General features: G+C 30.7%; 1 protein-coding gene across 1 annotated transcript; it reads left to right on the forward strand.

Moving 5' to 3' along the window:
- The first annotated feature begins 17,626 nt into the window (after positions 1–17,626).
- Positions 17,627–22,112, forward strand: LOC123205761 (ADP-ribosylation factor-like protein 8c). Its single transcript, XM_044622790.1, has 6 exons — positions 17,627–17,831; positions 19,374–19,455; positions 19,548–19,580; positions 19,669–19,790; positions 21,292–21,453; positions 21,576–22,112. The coding sequence occupies exons 1-6, from the start codon at positions 17,794–17,796 to the stop codon at positions 21,691–21,693; spliced, it is 555 nt and encodes a 184-aa protein (XP_044478725.1). The 5' UTR covers positions 17,627–17,793; the 3' UTR covers positions 21,694–22,112.
- Positions 22,113–24,032: the final 1,920 nt, after the last annotated feature.

Raw genomic sequence — 24,032 nt, forward strand, 5'->3', positions numbered from 1 at the left:
TTCTCATTACTTGGATGAACGCATTTGGGGATTGAGTAAAAGGGCTAGGATTGATCTTCATTTCCCCCCTGACTTGGCTACAAAAGGAGAAAGGTTGGCCTAAGGCTCTCACACCTCAAACGTTCATGTCTTTGCTTTCTTTATTGATCTTATAAGAGTGTTTTCTTCTAAAAGTCGATCGGAGGGCATCATGTGCTTCCATAATTAATGTCCTAAGTCACCTAACCTATCATCTTGAAGTCACTCCAATCTCATCACTTGTGGCAAGCAATGAAGCCAAAAATGGATTTGAAAATCCTGAAAAAAAACGTTAGGATTAGAATTTGGTCAAATCATCCATGTGGGAGGGAGTGATGGTCAAGCTTTGTTTAGGCAACACGTTGAATTGCCTCACTATAGGCTCTGTCAACAAAACGACGCACTTCCAACTGGAAAAGGCTTGAAAGAACGCCCCACTGAATTCACACGCTAAGAACTCTAACCGGTAAAAGAACGCCGCCCGTCGCGCCTAACTCACTATTGTCCCTTGTGGGTCTTCCTCGATCTGCGATTAATGTCGATCGATGCATTCCCTATTCCCACACTGAAACGTCTTAATTCTTGAAGTGATAGTAACCAGCTTTTTTTAAACCAAATCGGATTGGCTAATTTAATCGGTTAAATAATAAATCAGTCTATAATTTAGTTTTATTTTACAATCAAGTCTGATTTATATATAAATATTGAGTTATTTGAAATTCTGTTAAATTTGATAAACTCATTAAACTAGAAAAACTATAAAAACTAACAAAACCGGGTTTACATAATACTATATAATTTTTATCTTATTAAAACTTAAAAGAATTATAATTTGTAAGATTTTAATTGTATTAATGATAAAATTTGTTATTAGTCTTTTTCTTTACATATGTAATAAAATGTCAATTGTTTAATTAATATATTTAAATTATGTTTTAATTTAAAAAAATGGAAAAATTATTTGATACTATTAAAAAAATATATAATAATTTAGTAATAAATTGAACGGGTTGGTTGTTCAGTTAATCTGATTGAATCACGAACCAATGAGATAATCAGTTCGATCATTAATCCGGTTTTAAAAACATTGATGATAACACATAGATGTAATGATTTTATATTTTTTTCTTTATTGAACAGATCAAATTTTGTCCTTTTTTTATTGTAGGTTTTGAAATTTTTTATTTTTCTATTGAATGGATTAAATTATTATATTTTCTTATTAAAGAAACTGAATTTTCTATAAATAAAAGCAAACTTAAAACATTTTTTTAGTGAAGATACCAAATAAACACAATTAAAGTTATTTATTTTGTTTTGGAAACAAAAGAATTAGTTTGATATATTTTATAGAAAACAATAAAATTTTAATTTTTTTCAATAGAAAAATATGAAAGTTTATTCTAAAAAAAATTTAAAAGTTTCATTCCTTTAATTAAAAAATAGTCTAGACTCTTTAATAGAAAAATAAAATAGTTCAATACTTTGCCTTCTTGGGAAAACTGCTCCAAGGAATCTAGTTTTGCAAGCACAACAATTAGAGAAGTCGCAATCAGATGAAGCTGCTCCTCCAGATATTGAACATGAATCCCATCAACAATGGAATAGAATATAAGTACCTATACTTAAGGATAATCTACTTCATGCGGGAGAGTAGCTCCCATAAAACAAAGACGATGGAAGAAAATAGTTTTTCTAAATTTTTTTTCACCTCTTTAGTCTTAACGGACTTTGCACGGATTTATACAACACTAGTAACATGAATCCTACTTCCCTAAGAAGAGTTAATTGTATAATATTAGAGTAATATTATGTATAATTATTTTGAGTATATAAATAAATACACGTCTATATATTTTATCACGTAATTATGTATTATTTTATCTTTAATTTAAATATATAGTCACATAATAATATACATAAATATATATCTATTTATACGCTTAAAATAGATACAAATAATTTTATTGATAATATCATCATATTTGCTAACAAGTTATAATTCCACACAAAAAAGACTTGAATATAACTATTGACTATATTATAATTTGCCTCTCCTAGTTCTCTTGAAGAGCCCTTTGTTACACGTTTCTAACAGAATATGCAGTTCGTACAAAGTACAAAGCATAGATTGACCATTAAAAAATAATTTTAATACTAATTTGTTGTAATATTGTGTGTTATTCCATTCATATTGGTAGCTAATAAGAGAACATGTGATAGTCAAATTATATGCAAAAAGATAGTTACATAAGACACAATTATTTTGTAGTATTGCATCAAGTTAATTACAGCAAGGATACGTCGGTTCCTTAAGAACAACTTTTGCATGAAGCTTCTCACCAATCATCCTTATTTTGTCTTCAACGTCAAAAGTACATTTGCATGGAAATTAAATTGCCAAATATGTAAACTTCCAATGATTGATTGAGCATCACTGACATATAAGTCTTAATCTGGCAGCTGGGATTTGTGTCGTTTTGGTAAGATTGTCTTTACCATAAGAGATTCTGAATTTAATTTGCCTGTCTGGATGATTATATATATTAGTCAATAAAGTGATTGACTCATATTAACTTTTTAAAACACTTACAAATGTTTATCGATTGTGAAAATTGTGGTTTCATTTGTAGAATTTTGAGCTCATCCTAACGTCTGCATGCTGTGTGCAATTACTGTGTATGATTTATAAGCACAAAGGGAGAGCCTGAAAAAATAAAAAATAGAAGAAAGATAATAAAGACTCCATCTACTATATATAGAATTGTAATTTGTTTGAATAGAGTTGTTCAAAATGTTGAACCTAAAATTAAGTTTCTATCTATGTATGAAAACTGAACCGTATATGATAAGACAAAATTAAAGATTTGTAGAAATTTAATACTAACCTCCCGTTATTGTTTGATGATTTGCTATAGAAACTACTTGAAGGTTCATTGAATGGAAGTGTCTTCCAGGTGATTGATATAACACAATAATGGTGTATGCTCTTTCAAAATACGTTCACCCAAGGACCTAAAAAGAAAATTTATTATAAACTTCCTACCATTAGGGATGATAACTGATGGATGCAAAAAGGAGTTACGGACCACATTTACTCAACCTTTTAACTGCTCAATAATTGCATAGAGCAATTATGGGAAGAGAAATTGGCATTCTCCCACTTGATCTGTAAACCAAAAATTTATATATTGAAGTAAAGAAATAATATACACGAATTATAATAATAAGTTCTCTAAGAACAAATATTCTCTTCTATGTATCACAATGTATCTATTTATTTATAGGGAAATTTTAAAAAATAGCCAAAATGCCCTCCCATTAAGCCAAAATGCCCAAAATCACTATTTCCGAGCCAAAATGCCCAAAATCACTGTTCCAAAAAAAAATGCCTATGAGTTTTTTTAAATACCGAAATTACCCTTCCCCTCATATTTATATAACTCTCCCACTCACTATAGGGGTTTTAATGGAATTTTAGATAAATATGGGGGGTTTTGGATATTTTACACTATAAAAGCATTTTGATATTTATTTATTTATTTAAAACTTTTTCTAAAATGACAAAATTACCCCTCCCTTCATTTATATAACTCTCCTCACTCACTATAGGGTTAAATATAATTTTAGATAAACATGAGGGGTTTTTGGATATTTTACATTGTAAAATCATTTTCATATTTATTTATTTATTTCATTACTTTTTCTAAAATATCAAAATTACCTTTCCCCTCATCTATATAAACCCTCCTCACTCATTTTATTTCCACACTTCTCATATCACTCAAACACTCACTCTCACTTTCATTTTTTTTTCAACATCAATTAGTAGGGATTCGTTCGGACGAAGGAAGTTCGTATTTCTAAATTCGACTCGAAAAAATACTATTCATCAAAAAAGATATTTATGCTAATCTTATCCTAAAATTTTATTTTATTTGTTAACTCTGGTTTTTATGTCGCAATATGGGGGTTAAATGCAATGTTTGACAAGTATGGGGGGTTAAATAATTTAGGATAAATATGGGGGGTTTTTGGATATTTTACATTGTAAAATCATTTTCATATTTATTTATTTATTTCATTACTTTTTCTAAAATGTCAAAATTACCCTTCCCCTCATCTATATAAACCCTCCTCACTCATTTTATTTCCACACACTTCTCATATCACTCAAACACTCACTCTCACTTTCATTTTTTTTTCAACATCAATTAGTAGGGATTCATTCGGACGAAGGAAGTTGGTTTCGGGTAAACGAAGGAAGGACCCGAAACATGTCCTCTCAAATAGTCGCAGCTGACGAGGGGTCAATGTAGAAGAAATCCGGGATAATGCAGTACGATGTGCACGAGATATCGCATCTGCCCGAAAGTGTCTGGACTCGTCGGGAATGCGTAGCTCGCTGTCAATCCGTCTTCTTTTGCGAGAAATATCCTATAACAATCAAGTAAAATTTGTTAGACATTCATAAAAATAAATATGTAAACAAATGTATTAGTGAAAAAAACATAAAAAGATGAGAAATTCCAAATAATCAAAAAGAAAATGACAAAACTTAACAAATAAGAACTGAAATTCGAGTTCTATACGTTCAACTTCCGTAGAATGTTAACAATTGAAAAAGTTATCTTGAAATGACGAAAAATAGGAAAAACGAAACTGAAATTCGAATTTTATAGATTGAAATACCTTAAAGTGACGATAATCGGAAAATGGTTCAGAAATCTTGAAAATACGAATTGATATATCCTAAAATGGTTAAATTTGAAAAAACGGAACTGAAATTCGAATTCTATACGTTGAAATACCTTAAAATAACGATAATCGAAAAATGGTTCGGAGATCTTGAAAATACGAATCGATATATCCTAAAATGGTTAAATTCAAAAAAACAGAACTGAAATTCAAATTCTATACGTTGAAATACCTTAAAATGATGATAATCAGAAAACGGTTCGAAAATCTTGAAAATACGAATCGATATATCCTAAAATGGTGAAATGCAAAAAAACAGAACTGAAATTCAAATTCTATAGGTTGAAATACCTTAAAGTGATGCTAATCAGAAAATCGTTCGGGAATCTTGAAAATACGAATCGATATATCCTAAAATAGTTAAATTCGAAAAACAGAACTGAAATTCGAATTCTATACGCTGAAATACCTTAAAGTGACGATAATTGAAAAATCGTTCGGACATCTTGAAAATACGATTCGATATATCCTGAAATGGTGAAATTCGAAAAAACGGAGTTGAAATTCGAATTCTATACGTTGAAATACCTTAAAGTGACGATAATCGGAAAATGATTCAGAAATCTTGAAAATACGAATCAATATATCCTAAAATGGTGAAATTCGAAAAAATGGAACTGAAATTCGAATTCTATACGTTGAAATACCTTAAAGTGACAATAATTGGAAAATGGTTCGGAAATCTTGAAAATACGAATCGATATATCCTAAAATGGTGAAATTCAAAAAAACAGAACTGAAATTCGAATTCTATACGTTGAAATACCTTAAAGTGACGCTAATCAAAAAATCGTTCGGGAATCTTGAAAATACGAATCGATATATCCTAAAATGGTGAAATTCAAAAAAACAGAACTGAAATTCCAATTCTATACGTTGAAATACCTTAAAGTGACGATAATAAAAAAATCGTTCGGGAATCTTGAAAATACGAATCGATATATCCTAAAATGGTGAAATTCAAAAAAACAGAACTGAAATTCGAATTCTATACGTTGAAATACCTTAAAGTGACGCTAATCAAAAAATCGTTCGGGAATCTTGAAAATACGAATCGATATATCCTAAAATAGTTAAATTCGAAAAACAGAACTGAAATTCGAATTTTATACGTTGAAATTCCTTAAAGTGACGCTAATCGGAAAATGGTTCGGAAATCTTGAAAATATAAATCGATATATCCTAAAATGGTGAAATTCGAAAAAACGGAACTGAAATTCGAATTCTATACGTTGAAATACCTTAAAGTGACAATAATCAGAAAATGGTTCAGAAATCTTGAAAATACGAATCGATATATCCTAAAATGGTGAAATTAGAAAAAAACGGAGTTGAAATTCAAATTCTATACGTTGAAATACCTTAAAGTGACGATAATCGGAAAATCGTTCAGAGATCTTGAAAATACGAATCGATATATTCTAAAATGGTGAAATTAGAAAAAACGGGACTGAAATTCGAATTTTATACGTTGAAATACCTTAAAGTGACGATACTCGGAAAATCATTCAAAAATCGTGAAAATACGAATCGATATATCCTAAAATGGTGAAATTAGAAAAAAACGGAACTGAAATTCGAATTCTATACGCTGAAATACCTTAAAGTGACGATAATTGAAAAATCGTTCGGACATCTTGAAAATACGATTCGATATATCCTGAGATGGTGAAATTCGAAAACCGGAGTTGAAATTCGAATTCTATACGTTGAAATACCTTAAAGTGACGATAATCGAAAAATCGTTCGGAACTCGTAAAAATACGAATTCATATATCCTTAAATAGTGAAATTCGGAAAAACGAAACTGAAATTCGAATTTTATACGTTGAAATACCTTAAAGTGACGATAATCAAAAAATCGATCGGAAATCTTCAAAATACGAATCGGTATATCCTGAAATTGTGAAATTCGAAAAAACGGAACTGAAATTCAAACTCTATCAGTTGAAATACCTATAAATGTCGCTAACCGAAAAATCATTTGAAAAATTGAAAAAACGAATCGAGATATATCCTATAAACGAAAAATCGAAATATTAAGTTGAAATAACGTCGTTACATCGTAAGTTGTGACAAAAAGCACCAAAATTTGAAAACTCGAATTTAAAATTTGAAAAATACATATAGAAAAACCTAAAACAGAAAAACGGATATAAAATTCGAAAACTACACGATCAGAAACCGTGGATAAGAAAAATCTCAATTTAACCCCTCATGAAAATTCTTTAATTAAAAAGGTCCAATGTTATATCAAAAATTTCCATAAAACCCCCTGTGTTGTAACGAATCTATCCGGCTCCCCAAGGTTTTAAAAAACCCACTTTAACCCCCAACTATGACTGCCAAAAGACGCTGCCGTGGGAAAATTCGTCCTGCCGTGGGAAATTTCGTTCCCACGGCAGACTGCCAATCCATTCGGCAGCCAATTTCGGCCAATTTTTGGTCGTTTCGACCTCCGATTTTTACATAAATCAAATCTACACATTGTATAACATAAAACCCCTCAATCAATTCAACAAAAACAACCAAAAATTGAAACATTTTAAGCATTATTCAAACCGTAAACCCTAAAATTTCAAACCCAAAATTCTCAATCAAATCGCAATAGTATCAGCAATAACTTGATCCAAAAAAGATTACGAGAGATATACTAACCTTATTTGTCATTTGTGGTTACCGGAACGAAAGAAAATCGGCGGAAATGACGTTCGTCGTGGGATTGCCGTGGGAGGTGAGAAGCTTTGGAATTTTCTCTCGCTTGTACAGTGAAAATTTGCTGACTTTATATATGGGGGCAGTTTCGTCATTTCACAAAACATGGGCATTTTTGCTTAAACCTAAATTTTTTGGGTAATTTCGCTTTGACCCCTGGCATTTTGGCTATTTTTTAAAATTTCCCTTATTTATAACTTAATGAACAAACTTTATGTTTATTCTAAATCTAAAATGATTGTTATTCTCAACAAAAAAAGTGTACACAAAAAATGAGAAAACAAATCAACTTAACACTGAATAAAATTTTATTATTCAAAAAATATATATACATCAATCACACACTGGAACCAACTCCTATTACAATTATAACATAAGACCAACTCTCATATGTTCTACATGATCCTTAAAACTTTTTGGTGACATGTTTTTTGTCAAAAGATTAACAATCATTGATTTAGTGTTGACGTGTTCAATGACCACTTTATTATCTTTGACATAATCCTTTATGGCTAAATACTTAATATTGATATATTTACTTCAACTACTACTTTTATTATTTTTAGCCAATAAAATAGCAACTGAATTGTCACAATAAATCTTTATTCACTTAGAAATAGAATCCATAATCCTAAACCTAGATATGAAACTCTTTAACCATACATCATGTGAAGTAGCCTCAAAACAACAAACGAACTCAACCTCTATGGTAGATATGACAATCAATAACTATTTGACATTCCTCCAAAATATGATTTTGTTGACAAACGTGAAAATGCGTCCAGAGGTTGATTTTCTTGAATCAACATAGCCAGCAAAATCTGAGTTGGAGTAACCAACTACTTTCAAATTATCAGTTCATTTATATATAAACATGTGCTCTTCATCCCTTGAAGATATCACATCACTTTCTTTGTAATTTTCTAGTGGTATATACTTGGGTTACTCTTATATCTCCCTGACATCCTAACAAGGTAAATATATGAATGAATCTTCGTAAAGCAAAGGGGGAGGGGCTATTTATATTAAATTTACACTGCCCCACAACCAATAAAAAACAATTGCTTCAACCCAATAATAAATGCAAATTGTGGAGAGTCAAAATTTTCATAGCCCACGTTAAATGAATTACTTCATTGGATAGGTAAACATCTCTTCGTATGTGGGAAAATCCACCATATATTAAAGCAATCTTTAAATTATTATAAGAGAAATTATTCAATTTAACCTTATTTTAATTATGTTATACAGTTTTAAGCCACTTTATATGTGTTATACGGATATAACTAGTCAAACCTCTCTAACTTCATACCTATTTTACCTTGATCCATAAGATATTTTATATGCCTTATACAGATATAAATACATATACACGTAAAATTTCAATGATTTTTTAACTAATTTTTAATTACATAAACATATAGATGAAAACAAGTTTGAGAAACTAATGTTCTTAATACTAAGGATGAGAGTAAAATGGGTACGAAATAGGAGTCTTGACTATATTGAAATGAAAAGTGGCTTAAAAATGGTATGTTATGTCTCTTTGTGTGTGTGTGTATGTACATACATGTGCACAATTTTGTGCATAAATAATGTGATTGAGTATTACTTTAACTTTAATTTAAAGCTATCTAATCACATAATAATATATTATTGTTTGTATATAAAGTTGTGAATATAACAATACTCATATATACACATTAATTTTTTCATATTTCCCCATTCTAAAAGATTGGGACATAAAAAAGAGGGATATTGAAAAATTTGTCACCTTTTGGGCTAATCTATACAAATTTACCACTCATAAAAACCCTTAAACAATTTTACCACAAGTTTAGCAGAATCTCTAAAACACTTGTCATTTGACTAGGAATCAAAAGTCGTATATACCAATTGTTCATGCGTGAACTTTTTCAATGGTACTATTCACAATGAATCTACAAAATTGGTAGGCAAGATGTAACAAAAGCAAGCGATACCCACCAATAAAATCTAAAATTGAACCTAGTTTCTCTCAGTCGGAACTTTTGAAGTTGACAACGATGCCACTGAGTGCAACCATCGAGGATGACATAGCAATCAATAGCCATGACATCTAAGACGACCGACAATCTCTCACACAACCAATGATGATCTCTAATAAAGCTAACGACAATCCCTAAATGATCTCTAACAGAGCCGACGACGTTCTAATGGCAGGCTAAGTGAGAAATATCTATTTTGGAATGATTGTTGATTATTAGAGTGTATTTATTTGTTGGAATTAATGATTCAAAGTATGGGTATAACAAAATTATCAAAATTTTTGGTTAGAAATAAAAGGTTTATGTGTGTTGATGAATCAATTGTGATGTGGGAGCTTTTATCGTTGATTTGGTGGTTGTGATGTGATAAGATTCTTGGATTTCAGTTTGTGGTATAGGTTTTGTAGGATGAACATGTAAGAGATTTGGACTTGGCTTAGCTATTCTTCCTTACTGTTCATAAGATTTGATCAAAAAAAGTAATTATTAGTATTGTCATTTTGTTAGGAACATGCAATCAATAATTAGGAGGGGGAGTATAGGTTTCACGAAGCCTTCACATTTCGTGTGCAAATGATACTCCGCATCAAGATGGATGGAGCCATGACGTCCTAAGCTAGACTCAACCTCGTCATTAGAAGCATTAGTTTGACTTCTCTCAAAGTCTTGACTTTGTATGCAATATTTGTGATCAACATCATCAAACCTTGGAAATTCATTATCATCATCCTCGTTGCCATTACCCTCAAAATTACAATCTTCATCCATATCGTCGTTATTATCATCATCACTATGATTCACACTATACTCTTAAAAACTTTGTGGTTGTATCCAGTTGTATATCATATGATCCTCCATTTATTCCTTATAAACATTTTCATCTTGTTGATTGTCTCTTCCTTCAATAAGACTCTTGGTAACATAAAGTTTTATTGATCCTTGTAAACTTTTTGCTACCATCATCACATACTCAAGATCATCAACTAGAATCTCAATTAGATCCACTAATGTATCATCAAGGGTAAATATGTGGATATTTGATTGACTTCAATCCATTATGAGACAACAGCATATTTTCGCTACAAATGCTTCGAAATCAATACTTGTATCAATGCAGATCGGTCTCTCATTCCCACCAACATTTTTCATTATATTGTTATCACCACATTTACTCATCCTTTTAATTGCTCAGTGACTGCTTAGAGCAATTATAGAAAGAGAAACTGAACTAACATTCTCCCACTTGGTGCATAAACCAAAAATCCATATATTTTAGTACCATCATTCTTTTTTATTAAAGAAACCGAATTTTCAAATTTTATATTAAAGAGCCAAAACTATAGTATTTTTTAATTAAAGGGATCAGATTTTTACTATTTACTATAATATAATTTTCCTCCCTTAATTCTCTTGAAGAGCCCTTTGTTACACATTTCTAACATAATATGCAGTTTGTACAAAGTACAAAGCATAGATTGACAATTAAAAAAAACAATTTTTTTCTTTTAAAACACAAATTTGTTGTAATATTTTGTGTTGTTCCATTCATGTTGGTAGCTAATAAGAGAATATGTGATAGTCAAATTATATACAAAAAGATAAGGCCAAAGGACTATTTCTCACCCAAGGTTTAGTGAAAAGACATGTGCATTGTTAGGCCGACATTAAAGTGGTCGAACGTCGCATAGATTTGTGTGACATTGCATAGATCTGTGTAATATTGTCCAATCATTTCAATTAAATTTTTAACAATTTTCACACCAAAAAACCACCAAGGAGGGAAGTGGTGGGAAAGCCGGCCAACAACCTTCTCGGAGTAGTTGTCGAAAAGTGGTTATTAGAAAAAATCAAATCCTTCGGGGGAAAATGCAATTTTTCAAACATTGGGTGAGAGAAATTGTTACAAATTTAAACTTAAGGGAGAAATGTGATAATTTTTTTGTTTTTATGAAATATTTTTAACTAAATGATAATTTTATCCTTAACCCTAATAGTAAATTTTAATAAATGGGTAGATATTTAGATTTTTAAAAATTAATAAATACAAGAATTTGTATTTTCACTAAACCTTTGGGGGGATATGGTCCTTTGGCCAAAAGATAATTACAAATGGCACAATTATTTTGTAGTATTGCATCAAGTTAATTACAGCAAGGGAAACGCGGTTTCCTAAAGATAACTTTTGCATGAAGCTTCTCACCAATTATCCTGATTTTGTCTTCAATGAAAAAATGTAAATTTGCATGAAAATTAAATTGCGAAATATGTAAACTTCGAATGATTGATTGAGCATCACTGATATATAAGTCTTACTCTGGCTGCTGGAAAAAAAAAAACATAAAGGGCCTTTATTTGTGTCGTTTTGGTAAGATTTTCTTATGGTAGGGATTCTGAATTTAATTTCCACGTCTGAATGATTATATAGATTAGTCAATAAAGACGATTGGCCTTGACTCTTATTAACTTTTTAAAACACTTACAATCACAAACGTTTATCGGGAAAACCGTGGTTTCATTTGTAGAATTTAGAGCTCATCCTAACGTCTGCATGCTGTGTGCAATTAGTGTTTATAATTTATAAGCCAAAAGAGAGAGCGTGAAATATATGTTGTTAAGGACCAAATTAGGTTTCTATTTAAGTGACTTATTCAATAGAATTCTTAATATTTATGATGCTTACAAACAGATTCTTTTTTTTGTAATGATTTCTATTTACAGATTGACAAATCCATTCATCCATGAATGGATTCATATCTAATGAAACACAAACTTGTAATATATATATAAATAATACTTTGTATACTCATTTTTAAATATATATATAATATGTTATTGTATGATCGAATATTACTTTATTTTTAATTTAAAATCATCTAATTATTTGATGATATATATTAAATATATATCTATTTATATACTTAAAATAAATATATATAATTTTATTTTATATATATATATGTAAAAGTTAAATCCGATTAATAGACTAAAAGTTGAAAAATAATAGATTCATGGTAACAAACGGACGGTCTACAAACCTTGTCTTTGAGGAACTTGAGCTACATTTACTTGTGAAAAGGCCTTCATTTCTTATGGCCTGATATCGCGGGCCAAGGTGCTAGGCCACAAGCTAAACAAATATCGAGTTTAATTGGACTATACGGATTAGGCAAAGGCATTCCTTTCAAGCGGTGCAAGACGAGCCAAGTTATGAGTATAATGAATTTCTCAAATTTAACCCAGAGTCTTCACTTTCACTCTTGAAATCAATCCAAACGCATAAACTTATCAAGTTTAAGCTCGAGATTAAACTCAACTCTTATAATTACTCTATCGAATAGAGCTTCAGTCATGTAATTATTAACTCGATTTGATTGTACCCCTAATCTCACATAAACTCTAAAACTGTTCCTTTCTTTGTTTCATAAATATTTTATTTAATCCATATATATTAGATTTTTATAGTACTTAGAAAAGGGATTAAATTAAGTACTTTTTTAATTATTTTTATACATATATTGTCTAAAATGAATAATATTATTAAAGTTGACAATTTTCAATTCAAACTTGTTAACTTGACACAATACAACACAAAAAAGTTAGGTTAAAGTTGAGTTTTTATGACACAAAATTTAGTTTAAATCAACACGATATGTTTTAAAGCCAAATTGGATCGTGTTAAGGTTGGCATTAGACCAATCAAAATAGACTCAAATATTTAAAGAAATATTATTGAAGTAGAATTTGTTTGAGGTAAATTGAAGAAATGTTAAAGAACAAATATTAGTAGCATTCAAAATCCTTTCATATTGCATATAATTGAATTTTCATGTAATTGTTCATACTCTGATTATTCTTGATTTTTATTTAAAATTTTGTTTTGTTTTTAGTGATGAGAAAGAGATTTGGTAGTAAGATTATTTATGTAATTTTAAAAGGTATTGGAATGTAATTTCTCATTTTGGGTTGTTTGTGAACAAGTGTTATGTTATCTATTTTCTTAATAGTAGATTTGTGTAATTTATGAAAGAAAATGAAATGCTAAAAACACAAAGGAGTGTGAAAATAGTGGATGATTTTGGGTTGTGTTAGGTAAACCCAAACATATTCAGGTCATGTTAGGGTTGGGAGATTTCAATACAATTCTAATTCGAATCAGATTTAGATTAAGGTTTCAAAAAGAACTTGAACAAACATAATACAAACACAATCCGATAACACGAATTGTCAAGTATAAATAAACACGTCAAAAGAGTCCGGTTGACTCAACCCCTCAATTTGGCATGACCTTTAGGGGTACAGGTTGCAAATTTGTAGGTTGTGTTGGAGGCTTTTTAAGGTCAAGCCTATAGGCCAACCCGGTTCATATACATACATGGCGGACTAAGAAAGGGTCAAATGACTCTCCTTAACTTTTAAAATAAATTCTTAAGCTTTAATGAATTTTCAATTAAGTAATGTTATGTGTATATTATATACAACTTTGTACATAAACAATAACATATCACTGTATGATTAGATAATTTTAAATTAAAGATAAAATAATACCTAATGATATTATGATATATTATTATTTATACACATAACTTTACTTTTTTTTTAATTATACCTCTGTCTTTATATATTACAATTTACAATATTATACCACAAATAATTTTCCAATTTTATTGAACAACAGTGATGGAATTGGGCAGCAACTCCTCACCATTTTCTCTACAGCTTAGTTAACCCTTCTCCTCTTCGCCTCCGTTTCAAATTGATATTTAGTTATTCATTTAGGTCTCAATTTCATCGTCTATTTATTATTTTGAAGGAATACCATATTTGCTTTCTCAAATTTAGTTTTGTTAAAAGATACACCAACAGAAGCAGTTTCCACATCCAATTTGATGTTTCCTTACTGTGTTGTTTGGTTACAACGAAAATGAAGGAAAATTTACATCAATGAAATTTTGTGACATAAACAAATAAATATACCTGAATTCTCAGCTTCGTCACGTGCCTCTTCTTTCACAGTAATTGACAAAGTCTACGAAGCCAAGCTGAGAAAATCTCTCTCCATCTCAGCAAAACGACGACTTAAGGGTAAAATTTTTGGAGAACAAAGAGATATAGAATAATAAGAAGACGAAGTTGCAGAGAGAAAAGACAAATTTTTAAAATATGATTAAGCTTGTTTGAATCTTTGATTATTTGTTTTGTGTGGGAATTGGGAGTGATTGTTTCGAAGAATTAGTTTTGAGTTATCTAGTGCATGGATTGCAGAATTGAATTGGACCGGCCCGCTAGACCAACCAGCCGATGAATCGAATACTGTAGCAATTACTATAGTGCGTAGAGCGGTTTTTAATTAACTTTTGGAGTAAATCGCAGGCGGACTGGCGGTTTAATGATGGTCCAACATTCAATCCAATTCATCCTGAACTGGTTTCAATTTAAAATAAAAGTTATAAATTAAACCAATAAATCCCTAATTTTCCAGCTCCTTTAATCGTCGTTGCTACTATGTCTAATTGCCGATGTTGTTTGAAGACTTGATACGCTGGTTGCGATGACGTTTGAGGACGGTGGCTGACGATGTTGGGCAATGACGAATTACGGATAGGTGACGGTTGCTAACATTGTGCAGGTTCCTTGCCAAGTTTTCTACTGATTTGTTTCTAGATTTTTCAGATTTTCTTGCGTGCCATGTCATCTTCCGGTTGCCTAGGCCCAGTTGCCTTATGTTGGTCTCTCGGTGATTGCTTGGGATTTTATCCTCTTGCCGGGTTTTGATGGTTGTTATTTCTTGTGTTTCTTTTGGGTTGTTATTTTGTGGTGGTGTTGGTTCTTTTGTTTGGATGTTTTTGTGTTTGTGGTCTTTCAAGTTTGTTTCAGGCTTATCTAGTGATGGTTTTTGCTAGCCTTTCTCAAGTTTGGTTGAGTTTTGATTATTTCCGATCCTCTTTTAAGAGTTTTTTTTTTTTTTTTTGTTAATATATACATTTACTTATAAAAAAATAAAAAATATGCACCAATATTTGCTATTGTTCTTGTTACAAATTTGTAATATTATGTATCTCTACTCTATTTGTAATATTATATTAAATGCATATATTAGATTTGTGTTTTGTTCAAACTTCAATATCTTCATGTGTTTTGTTTAATGTAATAGGTTTGATTATTGTTTGGATTTGTGTTGTAATGGTTATGTTATATAATTAACCAATAATAGTATTTCAACACGTGTTTTATTGGGTTTAAATTGAAATTTATACATAAAATAAAATTCAGTGTGTTAAATAACATGTAATAGTATTTCAACACGTGTTTTGTAGGGTTTAAATTGAAAATTATGCATAAAATAAAATTTAGTATGTAAATCAGATATAATAAAACATAATTTTTTTAGGTTTTTATACAAAACTGAAACTCTGGTTGGATCGACTGGTTCGATCAGAGCCAGTACTCAAAACGGTTCATGTCCTAGTTTAATTCTTAAAATATTAATTTACTAATTGTTTATAAGTAGACTTGATAGTTTGTATTATCAGGTCGTATATGTGTTGTGTTAATTCGAATTTTGTGTCAGAGACCTTTAACTCTGACCACATTTGAATTAAAATAGTATCAAAATTTTTTAACCCTAACCCAACCATATAATAATTGAGTTGACCCAACTTGACCCAATTTAACTTAAAATTATCTATAATTTTCACTCTCTCAAGTATTTTTATCGTTTTAATTTTTTCACCAAATTACTTCAGTCTATTATTAATAAAACACACAATATAACATTTAGTTTTATTGATAAATATTTAAAAAATTTACATGCTAAGACTTTTAAAACATCTCAATAATATTAATAATCAAATCAAATTTTTACTACTTAATAATAAAATAAAATATTTAAATAAAAAATAATAATATGTGTAATTAAAATCAAACAAATATACAATTATATACAACTTATAAAAATTTCAAATTCTTATTATAATATAAATAAAACCTTTAAAAAACACATTTATAATTAGACTAACTAAACCAAATTCTTATTACTTAATAATAAAATAAAATATTTAAATAATATGAGTAATTATAATTATATAAAAATATAACTACACACAATCTATTAAAGTAATATTTTTTTTCAAAACATTTGTATCGATTCAGATCGTGTTGGAGTACTTTCATGTGAACTATAATACTATTTGATTTAATTTCAGTCGTATCGAATTGACCTGAATTAAATTTCATGTCAAAAAATCAACTCTAATCTGATTTTTTTATGTCATATCATGTCAAGTTAATAGGTCATATTGAAAATTCTCAACACGTGTAAAAAAAAATTCACTTGATTGTATTCAATTATATGCATATCAATTTCAATTTCACTTATAACTTATTTCATGTACATGATTAGTAAGTTGAACAAATGTTTGTAAAGGGTCACTACACGCAAATTAAAATGGGAAACTAACCAACAAATAATAGTAATGTTGTAATATACTTAGGAGGTGAAACATAAAAGAATAGAGAAGCAAATAGAAGATATGATTAAATGAGCAAAAAAGTAAATACAGGTTTTATCACTGAACTTCTTATATCATATAACATGCATTGATTAATAATGTATAAAAAACACAACAAAATTTCGATCTAATATATATATATATATATATATATATATAGATATCCCGTAAGACCCACAAATTAACAGACAAGGGCTCAATACAATCCATTAGTATATTTAGTCAAAATTTTGAATTAAAAATAAATAATACTCAATCATAAATTAATATATTATTTTTATATTTATTTTAAATATATATAATATTATAATATTATATAATATTACTGAAAAAATTTTAAAATATCAATATTTCATATTTTAAACGTACAAAAAGGGGGTCAAATGATGGAGTCGAATTTATTTTTGTAAACTTACCAAACGAAAAATACTTTTATAAGCTGAAATAGGAAAGAAATGATTATGCACACGGTAAAAGAGTCCTAGTAGGAATCAGTTAGCAGAAAATGACAATATACCTGTGGGCCTGGATTGGATGAATTGTCCCCATACTAATAATTAAGAGCCGCCGAATTTCGGCCCAAATAAAAAATAAGCAAAGAAAAATCACAGAAGCTACCAGACGGGATAACCGATGCGACACTCCTCCTGAATTATACTCTCATTTCATTTTACTCGTTTCCTCAATCCAATGATGCTAAACAACATCGTTACTCAACCCTTTCGCTCTCTATTCCCACTTTCCTCATCTTTCCTTTTTCTCTCCACATGGGGTTCTTCGATTCTCTTCTCAGTTGGCTCCGAAGGTATCTCCTTTTCCTTTTGTTTCTCTTCAATTTCTTACCTTCAACTGTTGTGATCTTGTTTTTTTTCGTTGCTCACTGTATTCAAGTTGTAGCGATTTATGGCAGAATGAGAATAGTTCTTAATTTTAACACAATTTTATTTCTGGGTTTTATGTGTGGAATCTGGGTTAATTAGAGGAGACAGTTGTTTTTAAAATAGGCTGAAACTTCCTTTTGGAAGTTGTAAAATTTTGCGGGACATTGGTGGTTTTCGTAATGTTCGGGAAGTTTGATAGCGACTCTAAAACCGATAAAAATTTGTTTGAATTCAAGTCAAACCTTAAACTATCCTATGAAATTAGTAAAAAATAAAAATTTATTTTTTAAAACGCCACCTGAACAAGTATGGCAAGCTACATAGTAACTGGTACCACTAAGATTGATTAGTTAAAATTTGTTGAAACTTTTCTTCCTTCTATTGAGCGAGCATGTTCTTGCCTTCTTCTTGTTTATGATCTATCATTTGTAATCAACAACACTTAATGGATTTCACATTCAACTTATGAGATTTTTGGAGTTATAAATATTTTAAATTAATTTTGTACTACAATATGCAATAACTTAGGGCAGTTTAAATTTTAGAGAATTAGATATATTCGAATTTCCTCGGAAGATTCGGCATGCAAAAGCAGAAGATTTTTCTTCTCCTTTATTTTTTTCCCAGTATAAGCATAATATTCACCTTTAGTAAATGATTATTCTTTTTTAGTAGAATCTGGTTTCATTACTGCTCATGTGAAGATTTTCTAGCTGCTGTTGTGATCTATGTATATGATTGAGACAACTATGTGAACATTATGCATGGAAATCATAAAATCTGTCTACTTTTGGACATGTTTTATCTGTAACCTTCACATTATTTTTTACATTGGCTGTGTTCAAGATGTTACCCATGAAATTGCTGTAGTGCACTAGCTGCAAGTGTTTCAAATTTTTGTTACAACATTAATGTATAGTGTGTGTCATTCTGGTGTATAATTAGGTTTGTTGACTTTGGAAAGATGAAAAGTAGGGAAAAGGAGATCTTTGATTGTTATCTAATCTTTTGGTTCTCAACTGCATGATATTTGGGAAATAATCGGAAGAACTAATGAGTAACATGGCTGGAATCACATAATACCTTCAGCATTGGCTAAGAGAAAGTATTTCAGAAATCTGTATCTATTATATGGGATAGTCGAGGTTAATAATGAACTGAAATGCTAGAAAACAATTTACACATGATATAATCATTACTGATTTTCATTCATCAATTTGAGCATTGATTTTTTACACTTTATTTAATTCAGTGTATTTGTTACTGTAATATCTATATTGTTTGTATAGTTTTATTTTTGAAAATTCTGGTCAAATTGAATCCTAATTTAATTCTGAGAATTTAATTCTGGTGTAATATCTCTTTGTCTCTCTATCCTAGATTGTTTTCTATATCTAAAGTGATTGTTGTATAATCTCGTCAATGCTGAAGCTTATTTCTTTTCTGACTATGTTTCTCTATATCAGCTTATTCTTTAAGCAGGAGATGGAACTTTCCCTTGTTGGCCTTCAAAATGCAGGAAAGACGTCTCTAGTTAATTCAATTGCTGTGGGTGAACACTCTCTGTGCAATTTTTTCTGGTCTAGTTGATAGTAACTGTCTGAGCTTTTCTATTAACATAATTTCTTTGATTGTTTCAGACAGGAGGCTATAGTGAGGACATGATTCCAACTGTAGGTTTCTTTTACTTGAAAGAAATTCTAATTTAAGCATTTAAGGTAATTTTTGGATGCATTAAGGAAATTATTAAAATGAAACCAGGTTGGATTTAATATGCGAAAAGTTACGAAGGGTAATGTCACAATAAAGCTATGGGATCTTGGAGGACAACGAAGGTTCCGTACAATGTGGGAGCGTTATTGTCGTGGGGTCTCTGCAATTCTGTAATACTTCTTGGCCTCTTGATCTTCTCTGTTCTATTATTAACTCGTTGTTTTTGGTTTTCTTAATTTTGAATGCATTGGTTTTCCTTTGACAAAGGAATTTCTTCATATGCGTATGTACGGTATCCTAGGATGTTCACTAGACTGGAAAACTTGACCTTATAATATGTTTGATATATTCTTGATCTCCTTAACAGCACTGAACTTATGTTGAAAGACAATTTCATTAATTCTTTCCTTCCACATTATAAGAAGTATGTGATAGGTACCTGTTCAAATTCCTTTGAATCACCTCCTGCTCAGCTTCCAAAAAGAATCTCCGAAAGCCTCCAACCTCTTCTCAGCCAATATTTAATACTCCCTGAGATGACCACACCCCAGCAAAATGGGGAAGTGGTTTAGCACACATTCAACCAATCCAACAAATCAAAACCAGAACAAGTAGTAGAGGAGCAGAATGTAATAGAAGAAATAGAGCATTCAACGATCGAACAGTACATAGAGACAGCAAAGGGAATGAATAGAAAGAGGATAAATGAATTATTGAAATTCAGTCTTTGCAGTACCATCCATTACAACAATTAATATTTCAATCAATCAAACTAAGTAATTCTGGCTTTTGAGAGGTCTGTCCTCTCCAGCGAGTACAAAACTTGGATACACATTTCTATATAATTCCGTAATTCCTTCCATTCTCTCCTGCTCTCTTTCTGTTCCCACCCTAATGATTTTTAGGCTAAGCTTCAGACATAACCAGCCGCATGGCTCACGGAAGTGCTGGTGCTGCTGTAGAAAACACTCCTGGACCACTTTTTTCTACGGCCTTTCCCACCAGATGCTCCTTATTTCTCTCTCTTGGGCCTGTGAGAATAGACTTTGGTAATTAGAGTTCCTTCAGTATCATAATTGGTAATCAATGTTATATTTAATTTCTTAGTTCTGCTTTAGTGTTACCAAAATCTTTTTTTTTTTAAAACTCTGTATTCCATGGTATTGAAACTGAATATTGACTATTTGACATTAATGTGTGTGGTGCTACAAATTCTCAATCCTATAAGATACACTGACAATTGCTTTTTCTAAAGCCAGAAAAGCGATGCTTTGTTAGAATCAAAATTTTGGAATTCTAAATGATGAAAGGCTTTTGTTTGCCTTCTGCTTGAAAGCTTTTACTTCATCTTCATCCTGGGCAAAATTCTAGCTTGTTTGTTTCATTCATGTCTTCAATGCGTTGTCTAGAGAATGTAAACTATGATTATACTTGTTAAGAACTAATATGATCGTTGCATTCTCAACAAACCTTCATACATTGATGAGCTCTCTTCTGGTGTTGAAAACTTTATAGTTGTAGGATTCCAGGCTTTTATTTTGTTCAGCTTATCATAGGGTGCAGTGGTAATGGTGCTTAGTATATAGTCAGCTGGGCTGGAGTGCCTAATGAGCTGGAATCTCTTTCAAATGGATTGACTTTGTTTTCCTTCTTATTCATGAATGGGGACAGATATGTGGTTGATGCCGCAGACAGAGATAGTGTTCCCATATCTCGTAGTGAGTTGTTTGACCTATTGATGAAACCTTCATTAAGTGGAATCCCTTTACTTGTTCTTGGCAACAAAATCGACAAATCAGAAGCCCTTTCCAAGCAAGCTTTAGTGGATCAGCTGTAAGTTTGGGGAAATTTACAAGAATTTATCATATTACCACACTGATGAGTCAAGCTGTTATATTATTTCTTCAAGAGTTATTTGGTGAAATATCTTTTCACTTTCTGTTTGGTGTTTTCAGAGGCCTTGCATCAATAACGGATAGAGAGGTGTGTTGCTACATGATCTCATGCAAAGATTCGGTAAACATAGATGTTGTGATTGATTGGCTTATCAAGCATTCAAAAGCTGCCAAATGAAACATGGTTTGATGTTTATACCAACTTGTATCTTCTTGAAGAATGATGAAGGTGAAAGCACAAAGCTTGAGACAACCAGTTATGAAAACCGTCCAGGTGGAATGTCACCTCCTATTTGGTTTCAGTTGTGCTCCAAATGAGTGTTTGTGCAGCGCTGAAATATTCGAACAAAATCTTTTGTGCGTTTTATTTCTTTAATTTCTTCTTTGTTGTGTGAATAATCAAAATAGAAAGAGCCTGGTCAACCTGATTAACTGTACTTTTTCTTTAAATCTGCAATTTGTATAGTACATATTAACTGTATAAGCTACCACTGGCACACCTGAGCATGTCAGAAACTTACACCAAGCATTGTGTAAGATTGATATTAGAAGGAGCGCATTTCCTGAATGTTAAGCAAGCTAAAATTTTCTGTTGAATCATTTTGTCAGGAGTTGTCAATGACAAGTAGTTGGTTTTACAAATCTGGAACTGCCAATTCATAATTAAGTTCAATTTCAGGCAGTAGTTAATTACATATTATAGCAGAAGATAGGAATAAGAAGGCCCGGACGACAGAGTTGTATTTGAATCAAGTTTATTTAAACTTGAAAATGAATTTGGTTTGAAAGAGTCAAAAATGATTTTGTTTAAATGAATTTATGCTTAAGAGTTTGAGTTTAAAAAGTATTCAGTTTGTCAAACTTGTTTTCATTAATACGTATTAAAATAGTATTATTTTAATCTTTTCTATTCGGTTATAGTAATACACTGAGTTTATAGTTTAATTTGTGTTCAAATAGTTTTAAGTTAAGCTTGAATTTGATCCTATTCAAATAGAGTTGACTTCGAACTCATTTTAATTTGACTTTGGACGTACTGAAAAGTAAATAAATAAATGCATAATAGCTCAGGCAAGCGGCGTAAATTTTCGGCCAGTGAGGTAGCTAATTGCGGCACATCCTTTTTTAGAAGCCCTTGTTAGAGCATACTTCACAGTTATAATTGGCATGATGAATCAAATAAACTCCAACTGATGTATTTGCAAATGCAGCTTCATATAAACTTAGGCCATTCAATAGGGAAGATTTTAGATTTTGTTGAGGGACTTACATGATTAAGCTGATTCAGTATTGAGACTGGTCCTTGCGCCTCTCCAAGAAACGATCCAAGGATGCTTTGCGAGCTTCAGGCACAGCTGCGGCATGAAAATGTCAAACCAGTGACAATATATATAACTATATTTATTTATTAGAAGTAGAGTTAATGACTCATTTCAAGGACAGTTACTTTACATACTTCCTGCTATATATTTTGCTGAAGTTGATTGTAGTGAACTGCCAATTTGAGGAGAATAATGTGCTTGATTGTTCGGAAAGTAATCTGCAAATGGCTTCGTCTCAGATGCTTCTTTTGTGTTAGCCCTGCGCATGACAAACTCGCCCTGAAGTTTTTTAATAAATAAAGTACAGGAAAAAGCATGGTTTTTACACATACATCAAATGTACCATATTAATTCGTGCATCATCATCTACAAGACAAAGATTTATTAATTTTGACGCCTAAATAACATGAATTGAACATTTTCTCTAAGTTTAGATGTAAATTTCAGTTTTGAGATCAGAAACTGTTCACAAAATAAATTAAAAGTTTGATTTTGATATATTATAAGTGGGTTTTCATCTGTACTCTTTTGCTTGATCACCCCCACCTTTGTCATAAAAGATTGTCAACTGAAAAAACGAAATGAGCAGGGACTTTGCTGCTATAATCAAAAGCATAGCTACTCGAATTTGGTTTAAAAATGCTAGGGAAGAAAAGGTATCATGAAGTTGTTTTCTTTGGAAATGCTCATTAGAGTAAAGGTGATACTGTCTCTATTCTTAATGTTTATTATAATATTAGTTCAACTGATTAAAAATGATGGGTTGTTCCTTCTTAATCCTTCTTAATTACAAGATTTTGACACTTTGGTTGTTAATTATGCTTATAGATTTGTTAGAATTGTTATGAAAATGATAACATCACAAACCCATCTTCCAAACTTCACTGGAAGTGCTTTTCCATTTTGTCAGTGACATATAACCCAACATTTTGATCATTTATAAGCATTCAAGTTGTTGTACCAACTGGGTTTGACCTTGAATTACAAACCAGAAGAATTTTTTATTCTATACCCACCAGCAGGCTCTACTTTTAAAACCAAATTAACTAAATTTGTAAAATAAGTAAATGCTAATCACCACTATTGTTTACAAAATAATAACTCTGTTTCAACAAATCAAGGTTGCATCTCAAGCAATACCAAAATGACCAAGGGAAAGAAAAAAGGCTTGTGCATGGTCAATATTCAAGAGACT

Source organism: Mangifera indica, unplaced genomic scaffold, assembly GCF_011075055.1.
Source record: "Mangifera indica cultivar Alphonso unplaced genomic scaffold, CATAS_Mindica_2.1 Un_0014, whole genome shotgun sequence".
Classification (NCBI taxonomy): domain Eukaryota; kingdom Viridiplantae; phylum Streptophyta; class Magnoliopsida; order Sapindales; family Anacardiaceae; genus Mangifera; species Mangifera indica.

Bases quoted from the DNA above. Each gene is read 5' to 3' on its own strand.
- LOC123205761 (XM_044622790.1), top strand. From the start codon at position 17,794: ATGGGGTTCTTCGATTCTCTTCTCAGTTGGCTCCGAAG. The intron at 17,832-19,373 runs GTATCTCCTTTT...TCTCTATATCAG, and splicing joins CTTCTCAGTTGGCTCCGAAG to CTTATTCTTTAAGCAGGAGA. The intron at 21,454-21,575 runs GTAAGTTTGGGG...TGGTGTTTTCAG, and splicing joins CAAGCTTTAGTGGATCAGCT to AGGCCTTGCATCAATAACGG.